General features: G+C 35.5%; 1 protein-coding gene across 1 annotated transcript in view; it reads right to left on the bottom strand.

Moving 5' to 3' along the window:
• The window catches only part of CSMD3 (CUB and Sushi multiple domains 3), a 740,574-nt gene that overhangs the window by 437,704 nt on the left and 286,102 nt on the right, over positions 1-16,768 (bottom strand). Inside the window, exon 8 of the mRNA XM_080381544.1 lies at positions 13,029-13,116. Within this exon, the coding sequence (XP_080237670.1) occupies positions 13,029-13,116 (88 nt within the window). The remainder of the gene's footprint in view (positions 1-13,028; positions 13,117-16,768) is intronic.

Raw genomic sequence — 16,768 nt, 5'->3', positions numbered from 1 at the left:
CATTTTACAATAAGAAATACAACAAAACACAGTATTTTGAAAAGTCTTCTAAAAGGAAAAAGTAATAAAAGTGGAAAGAATTTTCTGTTCATTATGATCATTTTAAATAGCCTAATATTAACAAATAATTCATTTATATGTAATAGTAAACACAAATTATATCACCAATGGTATTTCCTAGTCAAGGGACAGTTAATAGAATGGATGTTAGTAAGCGTAAAGCACTAGGGCACAATGACCCACTCATAACCTAATTAGACACAGGTGTGCTGATATTCTGTGAAAACAGAGGAGCAGTCCTTATTTATGGGGGAATAAGGGAAGTGATGATACAAAAGCAAACAGTATGGTGAAGTGAATTATTTTTTAATGGTATCTGTCCTTGTATTTTTGTTGTCATTTCCCAATGATTTTGTTTACATATATATGTCTGTATATGAGGCTTTTAAAAATCAATGTAAAAATCTGAATACCTCAAAACTACGTAAGCTTCTTTAATTACCTGTGAAGAAAAGGAATTAGTTGTTGGTGGCAGGGGTGTGGGGGTGTGGGGGGTAGGGGGTGGGGGTGTGTTTGTAGAATTCCTTGAAAAATCTTCCCTTCTAATTTGGTCAACAGGGTATTAGATAACATCAAAATTGCATAGTAGCAGGGCATTTCATTCTAACTCAAATATCAAAATAACAGATCACAGACTCAATGATTTTAAAGAATTCTGCCTAGATTTACATTTATGTTCAATCAGGATCTGAATTAACTTTTTCTGGGACAATGCTCAAAGTAAGTGCAGGAAGTTCTATTCTAGTCAAACTACAAGGTGGCTTTTGTTTCATAACACACATTTGTATAGAATATTAGCTACCAGATCTTAGCATCGGTCTTTATTTAAACTTTTCTTAATGTATAACCTCTCAAAGGATCTCAGAGTCTTTCCTAACTGCATTTGCCTTGATAAATGGTTTTATACATACACATAACTTACAAGACTTTGGCCATACTGTGTATGCAGTTACCTGGGTATTCTAAGATTTAACATGGAGTAACTCCCCAAAAGTCTATGTTATAGCAGCTTTCCTGTGTGACCTTGGAAGTCATAGGATTATTTGACCCTCCTCTGACGTTTTTCATAGATCTCTATCCTATTTTCCAGCTTTTGCTATGTATGTTACCTATTTAAAAAAAAAAAAAATTGGTTTGTAAATTCTGGAAGCAAAGCCTCTGTACTGGTATAGTTCTTCATTTATGTAAATAAATAGTTTCAGGCTCCTTTACAGGTCTTTAAAACCAGCACTTTGCAAAGAGGCTGGAAGACATCTCAGGATATAACTCAATAGTGATATAATATCACTACTGATTTGCCTGGGATCTTCAAACCTGAATTTGATCTCACAAGGTATAACATTCTTTTTTACTGAAATGCATAGTAAAACTCAATTTTCTCTTCAGGGTTTTGGCTTCTAAAGAATAAGTCCTGTTTTTCTTTCCTTATACATGGGAATTTTTGTGCTGTAATAGTAATTTCAGTTTCTGTTCAATTTACAAAGGCAGAGAAAAAATTACAAACACTGAGCGCACATTCCAGAGATTAACTTTCGTTAGGTAATCAATTTAAATACATCTATGATGAAAATAGCTACTAAAGGAAATTGATACTAAACAGAACAATAACCTTAAGGGAGTTAGAAATGTTAGGTGTTTGAAAAGGAATGGTGTTAGCACAATATAGCTGATGAAAATTGGGGAGTACCTGGGCTTTACAGAGACATAGAGAGTAAGTAATGGGGGCATGAAAGATTATATAGTCACCTGAAGAAACATTTCAGAAAAGGAGGATTTGATAGTGGATAACAGCTCTATAAACTATTCCACAAACAGTTCCTGTTTGTATCAGAAATAAGAATGTTTGTGAAAGAAGGGGATAAAGAAGAGCTGCAGAGTCCATGAAAAACAGAGGAAGATATAAAAGTGAAAAACTGAGAAAAACAAAAAATAAGCATAATGTAAAGGCCCTTTATGAGACTGAGGAAAAAGAGCCAAAAGGCAGATCACAGAGTTGGAGAAAATGTTAAAGTTATGAAATAGAAAGATGAATTATCAATCGCTAATGTTAAAAATTATACTCAGCTACTCCAGGGACTACGTGGTTAGGAAGGTTCAAAAGGTAGCAGTTGGGAAGAGCAACTTTCTCAAGATTAGATTTTCACAAGATTCTATGTGCTGTGGAAAGACATGTTGAGAAAAATCTGAACGCTTTCAATTATTTCATTAACCAAAAAAAACCCAAAACTAAACAAAAAAGGAGCACCTGAAAAAAAAGAAACAAACAACCAAATACACACATGGAAATATATTTCCTTTAACTAACCACGGACTGATTTTGAGAGTACAGTGAGCAGGAAATACACCATTTTTTAAAAAAAGTTGAAGTGGTGGTATCAAAGCTGTAACTGGGAAAAATTCCAAAGGGTTGAAGCTATTATGAAGACTTTACATCCAGTCCACTTTACTTGTCCAAATCAGTTTTAATATTAAACTGATATTTGATAGTATATGAATGTAAGTATACTGGAGTCATAAACACAGTGCGATTGGAAAATTTACAAAATCTGCAATGTGTGCCATGTGAGTGAGGGCAGACAGAGGCAGTTATATAAGCAGATAACACATCAGCCCAAGAAAGAAAAAAGAACCAGAGATCAGTTTCTGTGGCAGATCAACTCAAAAAAGACAATATTAAAAATTAAACAAGTACTTCCTGTTTGAAAGATCAAAAAAAGGGGAAAAAAAACCAAAACCAAAAACAAAACAAAACAAAACAACAACAACAACAACAACAACAACAAAACACCTACAGGAAAACTGTATAATCCTTCTGGACTTCCAGTGTAAGAATGGCATCCATAAAGGCCAGCATATTGATCATCATGAATTGATCATCATGAGCTTGTCAAGAAAGTATTAAGAAAATGGGTCTCTCAGGAACTTAAAATCCTAGTCACAGAATCACAGAATGGTCAGTGTTGGAAGGGACCTCTGGAGATCATCTAGCACACCCCCTGCTAAAGCAGGTTCACCTAAAGCAGGTTGCACTGAGTTGCATCCAGGCAGGTTTTGAATGTCTCCAGAGAAAAACACTCCACAGCCTCTCTGGGCAGCCTGTTCCCATGCTGTCACCCTCAAAGCAAAGAATTTTTTCCTTATATTCAGATAGAATTTCCTGTGTTGTGGTTTGTGCCCGTTGCACCTTGCCCTGTTACTTGGCACTACTGAAAAGACCTGGCCTCATCCTCTTGACACTCGCCCTTAACATATTTGTATGCATTGCCCATGAAACAACTTGCTGTCCATGAGAACTCCCGGGTCCTTCTTCACAGAGCTGCCTTCCAGCAGGCCAGCCCCAGCCTGTACTGGTTTGTGCGGTTGTTCCTACCTGAGTGCAGGACCTTATGCTTGACTTTGCTGAAATTTGTGAGGTTTCTCTTCGCCCAACCCTCCAGGCTGCCCAGGTCTGGCTGAATGACAGCGCAGCCTCTGGTGTGTCAGCCACTCCTCCCAGTTTTGTATCATCACCAAACTTGCTGGGTGTATGCTCTGTCCCTTCATTCAGGTCATTGATGAGTAAGTTGAACAGGACTGGACCCAGTCCTGACCCCTGGGGGACACCACGAGCTACAGGTCTCCAGCCAGACTCTGCACTGCTAATCACAACCCTGAGCTCTACCATTCAGCCAGTTTTCAGCCCACCTCACTGTCCACTCATCTAATCCACACTGCCTGAGCTGACCTATGAGGGTGTTATGGGAGACAGTGTCAAAAGCCTTACTGAGGTCAAGGTAGACAACATCCACTCCTTTCTACTTGTCTACCCAGCCAGTCATTCCATCATAGAAGGCTCTCAGGTTGGTCAGGCATGATTTCCCCTTGGTGAATCCATGTTGACTCTTCCTGAGGACCTTCTTTTCCTCCACATGCTTCGAGATGGCCTCCAGGATAAGCTGTTCTATGACCTTTCTAGGGGTGGAGGTGACACTGATTGGCCTGTAAGTTTCCTGTGTCCATCTTCTTGCCCTTTTTGAAGACTGGAGTGACGTTGGCTTTAACTCCAGGCCTCAGCACCTCTCCTGTTCTCCATGACCTTTCAAGATTAACACTTTTTAATGTTTCCGTGCCAAAGAGAAATTCTTGATAGTATGAAATTTATGATATCTATTGCATGTTCAGAAGTACTGCATGATGACGTGTAGAAATCTGACCAAAGCCTGCTGGTATGTCAGAGAACTAAAAACTGCAGACAGAAAATAAGATCACAGAAGCTGGTCTGGGGGAACTTGTTCCTGCAGTAGTCTACCTCTGTATTTTGGGCAGGTATTATTTTAGATTAAGTTGGCAGAGTAGTCCAAAACAGAGTGTGGGAACAAACAACCAAAAAACAGTGTGGACAGTTAAATGCAGTTTGATACCCTGACTTACATTTGATCCAAACTGCTTAACACATGAAGCCCCTTCAAATTGTGTAGGCTACCTGTTTTGTAAATATCAAGTGAACCGAAGCATGATATAACTATGAATTTGTTCATTGTTATATACACCAAAAACATGCATCACCAAAAAAAGAGAAATATAAAGGATGGCAGGAAAATCTCCAACAAGTTTCAAAAGCAGAACATATTAAGAAAAAAAAGTCCTGTCTGTGGATGATGCTAAAGGCCAGACTGGGTTCATTTAGTCCAGTATGCTAACACTGACAGTGGTGAAAAGTGAATGCTTAGAGAAAGATGCTAGAATATGGCCACCATCTATAGTTCATTTTCTCATCGTTACCATATTTCAATCATCTATAGTTAGGTACTTCTGATCTTGAGCTACTAATTTAGTAGTCCATGAGTGACTAATTTAGACTCCTGGGTCAGCGCACAGCTAAAAGCTGAAACTGGTAAAGCACACTAGTAAGAAAAAGAGTTTCTGTGGATATATTAGTCACAAAAGGAAGTTCATATACAATCTGGATCCATTAATAAATGGGCGAGCCGACCCTGTGGTGCTGCAGTCCAATATGGAAAAGGCAGAAGTACTCAATGACTTTTCTGCATCAATTTCTAAAGCACATCTGCTTCTACACATCTGTGTGTACGAACACGATTGGGAAGAAGAGGCGCAGCCAATATTGGGGAACAGGTGAAAGAAGATAGCTCTATTCAAAGGCAGGGAGCCAGATACCTTTCACCAAAGGGTGCTGGAAAAAAATGGCTGATTCTATGCAAGGCTGGTATCATCTATGAAAAACTGTGGTGATGAGAAGATCTTACTGACTGTAGAAAGGCTAATATTACATGAATTTTCAAGTAAGGCAAAGAGAAGCTAGGAACCTCACATCAATCCCTGGAAAGAACATGTCCTCTAGGAAAGATCAAACAGGAAATCAGGAGCACTTACACAGATTTACCAAAGGTGAATCATATGTAATCAACCTGATTGTCATCTATGACAAAATAACTGGCTACATGGACCAGTGGTAGATGCCATAGCACTCAGGGTAACAGTGCTCAACATCAGCAAAGTTTTTGATACTGTCTTCTGCAACCGTATCTTTGGGAACTGACAAAATATTCACTTAATAGATAGATTCAAAATTGGCCTGGCAGCTGTGTTCAAAGGGTAGGAATCAATGGCTTCATTTTCAGCTGGTGGCCAGTTATAAGCTGAGCACTAGGATGTCAATATGGGGTCTTAGACTGTTTAGTATTTTCATCCTCAACCTTGATGTTAAGACCGCAGGAACTTCCAGCCCAGCAAATTTATGGAAAATACTAAATCAGGAAAAGTAGCTGACACACTGAATAACAAAGCTTCAATCCAGACACTTGACAAAGTTGACCACTGGCCCACCAGAAACCTCATGAAACTCAACATAGGTATGAAGTTCTGCACTACTGATGAGTAATGTGTTCTCATCCCAAATAAAACAAACCATTTACTCAACTACATTAAAGTGGTGACAGCAGATCAATTGAAACTTTTATTCCGCTGGTGAGGCTTTATCTGCAATATTAAGCCCAGTGTTTAGCCTCACACTTCAAGAGAGATACTGATAAAAACTCTAGAGGGCATGGAGGTTAGTCAGAGGCTCAGAGCACATGACCTGCAGTAAAAAGTTGAGACAGCTAGGCTTAATTAGTCTGACAAAAAGGAAACTAAGGTACTATCTAACAGCAGACTATAACTTCTTCAAGAACCATTGCAAAGATAATGAAGCCAAACTTTCCTTAATGTGGCAAACAATACACAAGCGGCAGTTTAGGAAATTCAAGGTTTTACCTTACAAGATACTTCTTCTAAGAAAGGCAGGGCAGAACTGGAACATCATACCCAGACTGTTGTGAAATCTCCATTCTTGAGAGTTTTCAGGACTGGCTGTAAACAAAGCCACAGCTGATCTCATTTAGTGTTTGGCATTAGTCTTGCTTTGGGCAGCAGGTTGGAGTCGATGCCCTCTCAAGGACCCTTCCAATCAATATTTATATGACTTATTCAAGTTGTTCAATTTATTTTGAACTCATATAAAGCTTCTGCATCTATAACAGACAGTCCCACAGTAGTTCATAGCTTCAAAAGTGCATGCTTGGTATAAAACCAAGCTTAAGAGGTGGGCCAGGGTGAGGCGGGGGACAGGCCAAGGTTGGAGGAGAGATAGATGGCACAATTGAAATGCATCTATGCCTATGCCCAAAGCATGGGCAACAAATAAGCAGAGCTGGAAGCCACTGTGCAGCAGGAAAACTATGACATAATCACCATCACAGAAACATGGTGAGATAACTGGCATGACTGGAGTGCTCCAATGGATGGCTACCAGCTCTTCAGGAGCGATACACAAGGAAGGGGAGGCAGTCAGGGAGTGTTCCAATTGCCTAGAGCTGGATGATGGTGACAGTAGAGTTGAGTGTTTATGGGTAAGGATTAGGGCGAAGGACAACAAGGCAGATATTATGGTGGGAGTCTGTTGCAGTCCACCCAACCAGGATGAAGAGACAGATGAAACATTCTACAAGCAGCTGGGAGAAGTCTCACAGTTGCTAGCCCTTGTTCTCACGGGGGACTTCAACTTACCAGATGTCTGCTGGAAATACAACACAGCAGAGAGGAAACAGTCTAGGAGGTTCCTGGATTGTGTGCAAGATAACGTCCTGATACAGCTGGTGAGAAAGCCAGCCAGGGGAGATGCCCTGCTGGATCTGCTGTTTACAAACAGGGAAGAACTGGTGGGTGATGTGGTGATTTGGGGACATCTTTGGCATAGCAATCATGAAAGGATAGAGTTTTCAACTTTGGGGTAAGTAAGGAGGGGGTCTGCAGAACCACTGCCTTGGACTTCCGGAGGGCTGACTTTGGCCTGTTTAAGAGCCTGGTTGATGGAGTCCCTTGGGGGATACTTCTGAAAGGCCAAGATGTCCAGGAAGGCTGCACATTTCTCAAGAAGGTAGTCTTTAAACGTGCAGGAGCGGGATGTTACCATGTGCTGAAAGATGAGCCAGCAAGGGAGAAGACTGGCCTGTTTGAAGAAAGCTTTGCCTGGAACTCAGGGTAAAAAAGAGTTCTTATGACCTTTGGAAAAAGGGGCAGGCAATTCTGGAGGACACTAAGAAAGTCTGGAGGTTCTGCAGGGCAACGATTAGAGAGGCAAAACCCCAGCTAGAATTCTGGCTGGCCACTGCTGTAAAAGATGACCAAAATGTTATTTACAAATAACTTAGAAACAAAAGAAGGGCCCAGGATAATCCACATCCTTTTAAGGATGTGATGGGGAACATTGTCACAAAAGATAAGGAAAAGAGTGAGGTACTTAATGCCTTCTTTGCCTCAGTCTTCAATAGCAAGACCAGCTTCCTCTGGGTACTCAGCCCCCTGAGGTGGAAGGCAGGGATGAGGAGGAGCAGAATGAAGTCCCCACACTCCAGGAGGAAACAGTTAGTGACCAGCTGTTTAACAAACTAAAATGATGACTAAATTTCAGTTGCAGAGGATTTCCCAACACTCTGGAGATCATTGGTAATTCAGTTTTAACAGTTCTTAAGGAGTCACTGTTTCCCGCAAATCTTGTACTGTCAGAGGCTTCTGCTTGGGAAAGGAACCAAATAACTGCTGACAAACTAAACATACTATTCCCCTTTAAACTAGCCTCACATCTCACGCTGCCAGTTGTCTGAGTTTTGTTCAGTGTTTGGCTTGAAGTTTCAGAGTCTGGAAGCTCACCTTGCACATCTGCAGAGAAAGGTATGTGATCCAGAGAATGTTTAAAGAAAACAAAGTGTGAAACTTCCAGTCAATCAATGTGGTTACACTTGCAAGTCATTTTTCCAAAGAAAGTAACTATAAATTAATTTATAATATAAAATGAATGAAGAAGTTATCATTAGTTATACTGTAATTCAACTAATTGGTATAAAAATTGTCTTTAATATAATTTGATATGCTTCCTTCTCTCAATAGAATCTATGTTTTTACGACCACACTAGCATCTTTGTGGTTGTCCAACTGCGTTCCCTGCTTTGTTGTGATCCAAGTTTGATCTGAATCTCATCTTTCAATACGTAGTTGGACTACAGTACAGAGGTAGAGGGATAGAGATAGGCTTATTCATTCATTTCATGAAGCCAGTATATTGGGGTCGTGGAGGAACGTGTTTGCTTCATAATAAAACATTTGTCCAAGTATAATTCAATTTGGCTATATTTATTCCACTATAAGTAAAGAAAAAAAGCCTCTAAACCCCAACAATTAAAAAAAGTAATAAGACCACATGAAAACTTTTTTTCTTCATCTATTACATCTTTCTTGTATTTTTCATAAGGTCATTGATTTTAAAATTGGACACTCATGTGGAAAAGATGTGGTTTTTACTGTATGACAGGTAATGTAAAATAAGCTGTTGGAAATTCCAGCAGAATGAACACTAGTACATATAAATTTAAAGAAATTTCTAGTGAAGGTGCTTTCTTTCTGAGGTAAAATGTTTTTCAGTACAGGAATAGCTGACAGCTATTAGTAAGTCTTCTTGACTTTATTTTAACCTGTAAAGACCTGTAATGCTCAAATAGGCATCTACAGAAACAAAACCTTTGAAACTTCAAAATATAGCATGGGGAATTCTGACATTAGAAAAAATATCCAAAAAGGTGAACATGGAGTGTCAGGTCCCAAAGAATGTCATGAAATGCTGCAGCTTGTCTCAAAGCTTACATTACAGATTTTCTAAGTCTGTATAAGACCCATGTAAAAACCAGGAATGTGCTAAGACAGAGACAGGGTTTACAAGCAGAGCAGTATTGAAATTGCAATAAAATGCTTCCAAATATACACTTTCATATTTGAAGAAAGCTGAAGAGAAGTGACAAGAGCATGTTCTTCTCAAAAATAGATTAAATTCTACTGAAACTAGATTTTGATTAATCTTGTTCAAGATAGATCTAAACCCTTCTTCAGAATACTGTATTTTAAAATTAAGATATTTTAATTGGGATTTTCACTTTCTTATCAGAAGGGAAGAAAAAGACAAACTCAAAGTAAAGCTATTTCCTATATTACAGAGAGAGTGACTTTAAGAAGGCAAAGGGAAAAGTGTGCTAATATTCTATATATAAAACCTAGAAAAAATTTTCCATAGTAGTGTATTTTTTTAGCTAAATAGAAGCACTTTCTTTCAATGTCTTATTTATTTATTTTAAAGAATTAGTAGCATTCTTACTTTGGAAGCTTATGATGCAATTGAGCAACCATCATGGTAACAGCAATTACTGAAACAGGTTAATTTAAAAATTAATTTTATTCAATTTTCTGAAAACTTTTAGTTTCCTTTTGTTCCTTGTAAGACCTCTTTCCAATGTATTGAGCGTTCAACTTGAGATAAATGACATATGTATTACTAACATTCACCATTCCTGTTATTTACAATTACAAATCCCACCATTCACATTTATAAGACTTTTAACAAGCTTTAGATAGGAAACCACCTTATTTATCCCTAATATGTGTAAAAGGAATACAAGACAAGAGTAATTGTTTCCTTTTTCAAGGCCTGTCAATAAAAAGGCTAGAAATTATGCACGTGTGTATGTATATCTGTCCTCCCACTATTTCCAAATACAATGCTTTTGCATTATAAAGAGAGGCTACCAGAAAGCCACTGGAAAGACTCATTCTTTTGAAAGAGAACTAGTACTTTCTGGGTTGTTTCTGAATGGGCCTGCCTATTAAGGTGAAGTTGCATTAGATGGGATTTATTTAGAGAAGATTATCCAGACCAGAGCAGTTTTATCTTGAAAGAAACTGAACTATGAAAATTGAAATACTTAGTTGAAAGGAATTAGTTCAAGGACAGCTTTCAAGCATAAATTTGAGGTGGCAGTGAAGCCATTGAGAAGCTTGTGCTTTCAGAAACTATTACTGCTCTGCAATCTAACCTGTTAGAGAAACCAGGAAGCAAGTAGGCTGCCCTTAAAATCAACAGGATTTTAGACTATTGCTAGAATCTGTCCTCAACAGAAAAATGATCAATTAAGTACTAGTTGGATTTTTGTGGGGTTTTTTTTTTTTCATTTTTTTTTACTTTGTAAAAAGGTTGGTTCTACACTAATGTCCAGAAGTGATCAAAATAAGGTTCAATACAATACAGTTTGATCTAAAAACATATACTTTGGTGGAAGACGAAAAATACTTTCTCACCAAAATAAACATCTCTGACCCCCAAAATTACAACCCTAAGACCAAGAGCATAACAATCTGTCAGATATAACTTCTGTTTATTTTCTTTTGATCAAAAGCTTATTTACCTTCAGTGAACATCACCAAAAATGTCATTAAAACCAAGACACACCTTTTTCACTTTCACTTTTTTCACTTCCAGTGGATATTGTATTTGTAAGCCATGTTCTTTCATTTACATACATTTGAAATGTCTAAGATATTTCTTCTTGTCCATTATGATGGGACTGCTTTTATCATTATGTTATACATATAAGCGTTAAATATCACATTCATGGGAGCTGATGAAAAAGCTGATCTTCCCTCACAGATAATTTGGGGACTTTTTTTCCAAACAGGAAAAGAAAAATAATCACTGAATTAGTGAGAAATTAGGAGAAAAAAACACTTAAAAAGAAAACATTGATTTTGATATCTTGTACATCTTGTATTCTATTGTTCAGTAATTTCAATGCCTTCTTTCACTTTCTTATAAATTCATTTGAAATACAAAAGAATGACAGTCACATCATCACAGCACATAGTGAAAATAATTTTAAATTATATCCTAATAGTGTAGCCTAAAAAGAAATGTGAGGGCATGATCATCATCATTGCATCTCCTTCAAGGTACTGCTCCTCACATAACTTTAACTAAAATGGTCTTGCAAGTAGGTCTTTCAGTGTCACTTGCAGAGACAACACTAGAAAAGGACTTGCAGATTATCTGTCTAAGCCTTTTTTTATCAAGCCATATTTCTGAGGTTAATATACAAAACACTGGCCTAAGCAATGATTTTAGAAATCATGATAGTTAAGAAATACAATTCATTTATTTTGATTTCTCTGAAAATATCAAGAAACCTTTTTTGTCAGGTAATGTCAGAAATGGCATTCTATATAAAATTAGTTATAAATCTTTCTCTGAATAATTTAACTCTTTTTGTTCTCAAAACTAGAGAAATAGAGAGACTATAATAACTAATCAAGAATTATAACTAACTAACTGCCAGCTAGCACATTTACTTGTGATCTCATTGTCAGTTACATGTTCTGTTTTATTATAGGGCGGAGGAAAAAAACCAAACAAAACAAAGTACAAGAAGTTATGTGAAAGAATGAAGTAATATAAAGTCATAAAATCTTTGCTCATTTCCCATATTAATCTTAAAAAAAAAATATCTTCAAATGTTAGGAAATGTGCTGCATGATATCTAAAATATAAAATACATACAAACCAAACCTGAATGTAATAAACCCAATTCATTTAAAAATTATCAATCTCTCTCCTACTTATTTCTTCCTTTTCTCTTTCCTTGCTTAGGTGTTTTGAAGCGATTTGCAAACATAACCATAATGTGAAATTAGCGTATGACTGAGAGCAAGATAATAGCTTTATATTTATTGCTTTAATACAGTCTAAAATTTGTCTCTGTATCAAATATATAATAATATGTATGTTTAATATTTTTAGTATGTGACTAAATGATTATTCCAACAACTGAAAAAGAAACAAATCAGAAACTTAGATAAGAGATGAAAAATAATTCAAAACATTTTCAAGAAGTTTTTACGTATGTGTCTTTACTCATACAATACATGAACCAGTGCTGTTACTGACAGTAGGAGTCATGTATGTTCACTGAGAAAAAGGCATAATATTTTGAAAGAGTACTGCAGTATTTTTTTTCTTTAAAGACAAGGAATTTGAAAGATAGCTGAGAATGGAGGAGAATATGGCAAAATAAATCCAAAAATAGTCTGCATTAAGAGTGCTAAATCACTCTGAGGACTACTCGGGAAATACATCTGCATGTTTCAAACTTCTGGGTTCCTGAAAAACATACCATAGAAAATGCAATATTCTGTATTAGATTCTAATGAGTATTTCTATAATAACAACCAAAACCTCTTCTGTAAGGTTTTATTGTTCTTTTTGTGTTGCATTCAGTTCTGCTTTGCCTTCACAAAAACCTCCAGTACCATATGTATGCTCAATATTTGTAAATCTAATATAGTATTTACATGAGAAACTTATTTTAACTTACCTTCAATCCATTTTTTGCCAGATTATCAGAGATATATGCTCTCTTCATAATAGATATTTTATCTTCTTTGCATCCTAAGTACAGGCTATATTGCACTACATAAGTTTATACAGAATTCCATTTCACTTTTTACTGAGAGGTTCAGGTTTGAAAGAGTAGCTCAACAACAGCAATAAATTTTTAACATACATTTTCCAAGTTCAATATTAGAGAAATGATACAATGGTAGGGTTTATATTTTACCTAAAATCCGAGCCTATCCGTTTTCCATTTTCTGGTTCTCCCGGATCTGGACACAAATTGGATGCCTGTTTAATACCTCCCTCATTTACTGCAAAAAAAAAAAAAACAACAAAATAAAACAAAATCAACAAAAAAAGATTAAATAATATGGGTTTGAGGAAATACAGAGTTAAGCAGTTAACAAATAGGAAAAAGTATATTATCTGCCTAAGTTTCTCCTCCCTATAATAAGCAAAGTATGCATTTTAAGGTTTGTTTGTGTTTATTGTTTTTTTTGTGGATTTTGTTTCCAAAAGTAATGTAAGTTTTTTTCTAAGTTATACTAATCATCTATTTTGATTTCTTATAGTATTATTGAATCCCTATGGAAATGTTATTACTATTCCTTTAGAAACAATAATGTTTAGAGGGGTGTTCATCAGGTTTAAGTCTGTAAGATTTTAGTCTGAAAATAATCTAATAAATATATCCTCCAATAAGAGCTGACCTTTTCTCTTTAAATTATAATAAAACTTGAATTCATAGACTCATATTGAGAGAATTGTCCTTACCCCCAAAATATGATGATCTGAAGGTAAATTCAAAATGCCAGTTTGATTTGCATATATTTATCTTAAAATAAACTGAATGGATCTTCAGAGAGAAACTTCCTGTGAACCTTTCAGCATGGTTTTCCAAAATGCGTATGTAGCGATTTAGCCCTCAGCATACCCAATCACCTCCTCACTCATTTTTTCATTGCATTATATACTTGTAATTTTTACAGCTTGCAAAAGTATATCTTAGAAAAATAATCTAGGCCAAAATAATTCTATTAATTTTGTATTTATTTTTTTAAATTCATTGAACCAGGAGGTAGCAATTTCCAAAAAATCAGTAGCAAAGGAGGTTGGTCTGCTATTTGGCAAATTCATGGCCTGATAGAAGAATATTTTCTATCAAGTTGACATGAAAGACAAGTTGACATGAAACCAACAGATTTATCCTAAGCAGATATTTTCATATTTATTCAGTTTTATTTCTGCAGAAGTAGACCAACTGATTTGTTATATATAAAAAAGATTATAACTTTCAAGAAAAAGTTTGCATATAATTATGCTAATTACATTACATTATAAATTGAATGTACCTGAATAAACAAGTGTTAGTTTCTAACTATATTTCTAAAGGGTGTTCATGAAGTGTCAGCTTTTAATGAAGGACAGCAACATTCAGAATACTTAGGGGTTTCCCCTTCTTTGAAATTTGTCTTCTTACATATACAGAAAAGACAGAATTGGTTTGGTACCCCTGAGAAGTCAAAGGTCAAATGTTGCAGAGAGTTAAAAGGAAAACATCTCAACTTAGCACACTGATAGAAAACCTGTATCAGGCTCAGCCCTTGTCAACTGGAACCACAGTATTTATTCTCTGCCTGGAAAGAACTGTATCATGTCCAAGGTTGTTCTAACCGCAAACCAAGGCAACCTCTGTTCATTTGCATCAATATGCTCAGGGCACATTTGGGCCAGGAGGGCTCTTCCTTAGAACTCATCCATATTACTGTGTTTCAGTCTTTTCCTTCTGAAGTACTTGTACATGTGATGAAACCATATTAGCTATAGAAACCCAAGTTCCTGCTAGTGTTGGCATATATATATGTGTGTGTGTGTGTATATATATATGACAATTCCAGTTCCACAGACTGCACTTCACAAGGCCATCTAGCAGGAACATGTTGGATGAGCATTTAGAATGAACTCTCTTTTTGAAATATCTCGGTGGATTTCCTTATTTCCAAAGCCTAGATCAAGATGTGAGAAATTCAGAATCATCATAAGTAGCCTATATATATAGAAAAGACCTTAAAACTTTGGGTAGACAGTTAGGATTCACAGAGCCATGCAGGAAGGGAAAGGATGTGCACTGAGAACAAGTAGGGAAAAAGATACTTTCTCAGTTTTGTGAGAGTCTGCTAATTTTTCTGACATTAAACATATCTTAAAACTATGGTAAGGAAATTATTCATGATGCCTGATAAGAGTAATAAAGAAATTAAAATAAAGTGGTGTCATTTGGGGGTTGTATCATATATCTATGCACACAGAAGAAATTCTTAAAAAAAAAAAGAAAAAAATAAAAATATTTAAACAGAAATATTTATTTATATTGCAATTCATGTTTTAATATTTCAAATATTCATTGGAATTCTGTACACTATATTTCCCCATACACAGGTAACAGAGTGAATATTCATAGAAAAAAGGAAATTCTACTGGATTTCAAAACACAAGAACTATTATATACTTCAACTTCTCAAAAAATGGAAGCTTGAAAATATTTTTTTTGTTTTGACATCTTCTGTATAAAGTTCAATTCCTAAAAATATTTTATTAAATGAATTTTTAAATTATAATTATGGGTTTACTAATATTAAAAAATAAAATTTTAAAGGCTTCTGTTAAAGAAAATCAATAAAATAATTACAGTGACAAAATTAAAATAAGACATATAACACAGTAAAAATTCAGAAGAAGAAGTGATAACTAGAAGCAATTAACCTGATTTCTGATTTGATTCCAAATCAGAAATATATTTAAGTACAAACTTAAAACTGTTCTGATGTCTGTTAAGTACTTAGCAAAAAATAAATGCACTTTTTATTATTTTTTTTATGTTACTTTTCCAGATGTTTGATTTTTCAGTCTACTGAAATACAGTTCTGTGTACTTCCCCAGATATCTGTCTGTCTATGTTTGTTTGTTTTATAGCCCAGATAATCATATGACAATAAGAAATGAAAGGCTTCCTGTACTAAATTAAAGGCTTCCCTAGGGAAAGGATTAATTCATGGTCTGGTCATGAAACTAGGAGCAAGAAGTTCCAGAGTTCTCATCCAGAGTGAATTAGGTCCTCCAATGCTATTTTTTTTTTTAATCTCAACACCTGCAAAATTAAGTTGATGAATAATTGTTTCGAAGTTTATATCAAATATTACTGTTCTGGCTTTACTATGTATGTCACCCATGCATTAGTATTGAATGTTATATCCCTGATATATTATATATATAAAAAAAAAGTAAAATAAGGAGAAGACATACACATGAGAAATGTTAGATGATAATTTCTAAAGATATTGCTAATACAAGGCATAATGTAAAATAGGTATTCACTTGTCCTTATCTTATTTCCACTACAGTTGAATGATGGTCATCCTTTTTTTTAAAGGAACCTATTTTTTTAAAGGACTGTAATACAAGTACAGATTCAGCTGAGGCCACACTGGATATTTTATCTAAAGTCAACAGCTAAATACATAGGTTTTTCATGACATACTGCCTCTTCAGTTTCCTCAGCTACCAAAGTGACTAGCTAAACAAATGCTAGATTACAATATAAAATATTAGTTTTTATGACTACTACTAATAAAATATATTTATGACAAGATTATGATCACTAAAGGTACAAATCATCAAGGTTTTCACCTTCAGTTATTATTGACTCATATAATCTATTCTGCATAACCAATATAATAAGATACAGAAGTTTTCAGCTTTACATAGAATATCATAACATATGAAATTATATAAAGACTTTCAAAATTATATTGATAAATTTCATCACTAATTTTGTAACAATCACCTTTAGATATCACAAGTGTCTGGCACTTTAAATAGTAGTTCTTATTAAAGTTTATAAAGTGGAATATTTAGCAATTTGTGCAAAATAAATTTGTAGTGAAACTGTTTTATCAGCCATTG

Source organism: Falco punctatus (assembly GCF_963210335.1).
Source record: "Falco punctatus genome assembly, chromosome: 3".
Lineage (NCBI taxonomy): Eukaryota > Metazoa > Chordata > Aves > Falconiformes > Falconidae > Falco > Falco punctatus.
Note: the sequence above shows the minus strand (reverse complement) of the source record. Positions and strands in the feature narration are given on the sequence as shown.